Here is a 3,783-nt window from a genome sequence, read left to right on the forward strand (position 1 = left end):
CCCCCTGCACTCCAGGGGACCCGCAGCCCCTCCCAGGGACACTATCTTCCCTGCACTCCAGGGACCCACAGCCCCTCCCAGGGACACAGTCCTTCCTGCACTCTGGGGACCCGCAGTCCCTCCCAGGGACACTGTCCCCCCTGCACTCCAGGGACCCACAGCCCCTCCAAGGGTGTGTGACTTCAGCTATTAGGTGACAAGTACAGCAAAGCCCCAAGTCAGAGCCATGGTTCGCTTGTTGAATAAGACAGTAAATGTGGCCTGACTGGAGCTGTTTCTTGAAAGAAAACCACCAGCGTTTGTGTGACTCAGGTGAGGAATTTATTGAGCTTGCGGCCAGGGATCCAGGCTGGTGCTCAGTCCTGCTGATAGGGGACGTGGAACCCCAGGGTGGTCCCCAGGGGGAAGTGAGCGAAGAAGGTGCGGGCCAGGTCCTCCAACTGGGGGTAGGCTCCCAGGGTCTGGAAGTACTGCACATAGTTCCAGAAGTCAGAGGTGGAGAAAGGCCAGTAGGGCATGGCCGGCGGCTCAGCATAGGGGTCTGAAAGACACAACCACCTGCCTCAGGGGCTGTCCCCGCTCGTCCTGCCCCGAGGCCGCCCCTCCACGATGCCTTAGGGCAGGTGGCCGGGGCCAGCAGCCCCATGCAGTGAGGGGACCCTCCCAGCTGGACGCCAGGCCCCGGGCTATCCCTGATCCTCTGTGGCAGCATCCCGGAGCCTTGCCATCTGGACAATGACCTGGGTTCTGCCTCTCGGGACTCATGGTCCGAGGGGACAGCTCAGGGGGAGGAGAAGAGGGAAAAGGAGGACAAGGAGGGAGGGGGGAGGAAATCTGGCCCCTGTTCTGGAGACGCTGAGGATGGGGGAGCATCCCGGTGGGATTTCAGACGAGGCCACAGCCCCCAGCCCTGGAATCCAGATGTCGCTGCCCTGGGGTCGGACTTGGTGGGAGGGCCCTGGGGTGAGTCCGGTCCGAGGGCAAGAACGCGAAGCCTCGGGAGTTCAGAGGGTCTCTCCTGCCCTGTGCAGCCCCAGGTGGCTGGAAGGCAGGGCCCAGGGAAGAGACTCAGTCCCTCTGCTTGCACAGCTTGGCCTTCAGCTGACCCAGGCTCCTGCTTCCTTCATTGGGGATAAGAAGCCAGCTCCCACCCAGCTCCCTCTTCTGACCCCACCCCACCCAAACACACACCAGAAAAGGCCAGGAGGACAATACAATACCTCCCTCCTCCTGCACTGGCTTGGCTCCTGCAGAGGAAGAGAGAGCAGTCACCCTGGAGAACCCCCGAGGGTAGGACCCCACCGCACATGAGCTGCCCAAGCGGCCAGGGGGATGGCACGAGGGACAGAACCGCCACTCACCCGCCAGAGGTCCCAGCAGGAGGCAGAGGGCCACCCCTTGCACCAAGCAGGCCTTCATCTTCCCCAGGTGCATCTTCCACCAACCGATGGAGCTCCGGTCCCCCTGCAGCACGAGGACCCCAGAGGGTGAGACCCGCCGCCCATGAGGGCCCCGGCTTCCTCCCAGCACCCCTGCACCGGGCAGCTCCCTGGAAAACATCTCTGGAAAAAGGACAAGCTCTGAGTGTTTTCACAGCAATTTCAGTCTCGGTGGCTTCAGACGGTGGTCCTGAGGCTGAGCCCACCACCCCTCCCCGCCCCCGTGGCCGGCGGCGACCCCGCACCTGCCCCCCGCAGAGGTTACTGGGCTCCTGTTGTTCAGCCTCAGCCGGAACGGGGACAGGAGTCTGCCGCCAGCACGCAGGCCCCTCTTTATAAAAGGCCAGAGACAAGGAGGCAGACGTCACCTACGTGAGCTGTCAAACCGAATATTTCATCCCTGGCCAGAGCACTGAGGGCTCCTGTGACCTTGTTGGCAGCGGGACCTCGAGAGTCCACTCGTGGGAACCTGATCCAAGGATCAGATCCGGAGAAAAACATCTCTGCACAGGCACTGCTAGGATCTCCAGGACTGAATTCAACACCAGTACTCAGACGCGATTTCCTCTCCACCGGATAGAAGGACGTTCTGAGTCTGACACTGAGGCTGAGGTCCCCGCTTACAGGAACAAGGTCATCACAGAGCGGCCCCTGGGGGGACAGGCAGGCAGGCAGGCAGGACGGGACCCTCGGGGAGCCAGGAGCAGCCTCAGCTCAGCACCCCCCACCCCCGCCGACGGGACATGTTGAGCACAGTCCGTACAGGAAGTGTGGGCATCCAGCCCCGCTTCGCATCTGCAGACTAGAGCCTTCCGGCTCACGCACGACGATTAAGTCTATTGTCTGGAAGGCAGCTGTCTGGCCCCAGGGACACCATGGACGACTCCTACGGTCTCCAGACCACTCTGATTACCCCTCAGGGCTGCTCCTCAAGACTGCGGCCATGCCTCGTGGCCCTGCCCACAGGGTCCCATCGCCCACTGAATCCACACAGCTGGGGACACAGCATGTGGTCTGGCTGGTGGCGAGTGGCAGAGAGCAGGTCTTCCGTGATGGATCCAGCCAACACACACCTGGTCTCCCCAAGTCTTTGGGCGCCTGCCCGGACCCGGGACCAGCCTCCTGCATGGGCCATCTTTGCACAAACGGCTAGAACCGCTCCCGGTCTCCTGAGAATCCAGAGGATCCTCTGCCAAGTGGGCCCAGGCCAGCACTTCCGTCGTCTGCACCCTGATCCACCCCATCTATGTTCCCTGGGCTTTGGACGCCACATATGGGCGTATGTGGACCCTCCTGGGGACACACGTTGTGCCTCGCTTTCTAAGTCACATCTGAGCCTCAGGGTCTGGTCACGATTGTGGGTGGGGTCCTCAGGAGGATTAGCAGCCCCTGGCGGATGACAGCTCTGGGGGGGCTACAGGTTTTTCAAGCACGGGGGACTAACCCACCGGATAGGGAGGAAGGACACTTCTGCTGGCAAAGGAGACGCAGCTGAATGTAGGGGCTCAGGACCCCAGCTTCATCAGTCTCCCCACACGTCCCCGTCCAAGTGATAAGAGACTCATTCCTACCCAACAAACCCTAACCTTCACAAAAGATGGCCTAAGAGAGAAAAAGTTCAACTTTCCTTGTGAGTTTCAGACCCACCAGCTTAGACCTCGGGTTTTATTTTCAGAAATCTGGACTCCTCGCCTGCAAGACGTAATTCTTTTAGGGCAATTGTGTCAGGGTCCTCAAGACCACCCGGCTCGGTGACTCACGGGCCCCCCCCCCCCGAGACACAGCACAGGCCGCGCTCCCAGCTGGGATTCACAACACAGAAATGGTAGGGCGCGCAGGAAGGGAGAAGTCGGGGGAGCAGGCCCGAGCTCCCGGGCGCCCTCCCTGTGCGCTCACACAGGCCACCACCAGGTGCCTGTGAGAGACGCAGCGCCCGGGGTTTTAATCGGGGGCTGGGCACGGGGCCCCCCGGGCCTGGCGTAGATCCCGGATGCCCGGGCGGAAGCGGGTGCTCAGCTCGAACCACGCCGCACAGACCGCACAGACGTCGGGGGGCAGCGAGGTCCTCTTATCCATGAGTTCCAGCCGCGGGCCACCTGGCGGGCGGGCGTTCCCGAGGAGGGCAGCGGGGCCTGCTTGTCAACCCTTTCTGCACAACACAGAAGCTTTGGGTTCCTTATCTGGCCCCTGAGCTGGGAATTTTGAGCTCCGAGCTCATAATTTGCTTTCCCCACATTCTCCGGCACATTTAGAAACCACCAACCAACCCCACAGCCCTTGCTTCCACTGCTAAGTGGTCTGTGGCCTTAGCCACAAAGCCCGGCTTTCTGTAGCCCGTTGGCTC

At 61.7% G+C, this 3,783-nt stretch overlaps 1 protein-coding gene across 1 annotated transcript; it reads right to left on the bottom strand.

The window, feature by feature from the left end:
* Positions 1 to 356: 356 nt before the first annotated feature.
* OTOS (otospiralin) lies at positions 357 to 1,419 on the bottom strand. The gene is made up of 3 exons (XM_007085052.1): positions 1,362 to 1,419; positions 1,221 to 1,247; positions 357 to 541 (listed from the first exon to the last, which is right to left on the bottom strand). Exons 1-3 carry the CDS (start codon positions 1,417 to 1,419, stop codon positions 357 to 359), a joined length of 270 nt encoding a protein of 89 aa, XP_007085114.1.
* Positions 1,420 to 3,783: the final 2,364 nt, after the last annotated feature.

Source organism: Panthera tigris, chromosome C1 (assembly GCF_018350195.1).
Source record: "Panthera tigris isolate Pti1 chromosome C1, P.tigris_Pti1_mat1.1, whole genome shotgun sequence".
Lineage (NCBI taxonomy): Eukaryota > Metazoa > Chordata > Mammalia > Carnivora > Felidae > Panthera > Panthera tigris.

Bases quoted from the DNA above. Each gene is read 5' to 3' on its own strand.
- OTOS (XM_007085052.1), bottom strand. From the start codon at position 1,419: ATGAAGGCCTGCTTGGTGCAAGGGGTGGCCCTCTGCCTCCTGCTGGGA. The intron at 1,248-1,361 runs GTGAGTGGCGGT...CTTCCTCTGCAG, and splicing joins CCTGCTGGGACCTCTGGCGG to GAGCCAAGCCAGTGCAGGAG. The intron at 542-1,220 runs GTATTGTATTGT...TGTGTCTTTCAG, and splicing joins GCCAGTGCAGGAGGAGGGAG to ACCCCTATGCTGAGCCGCCG.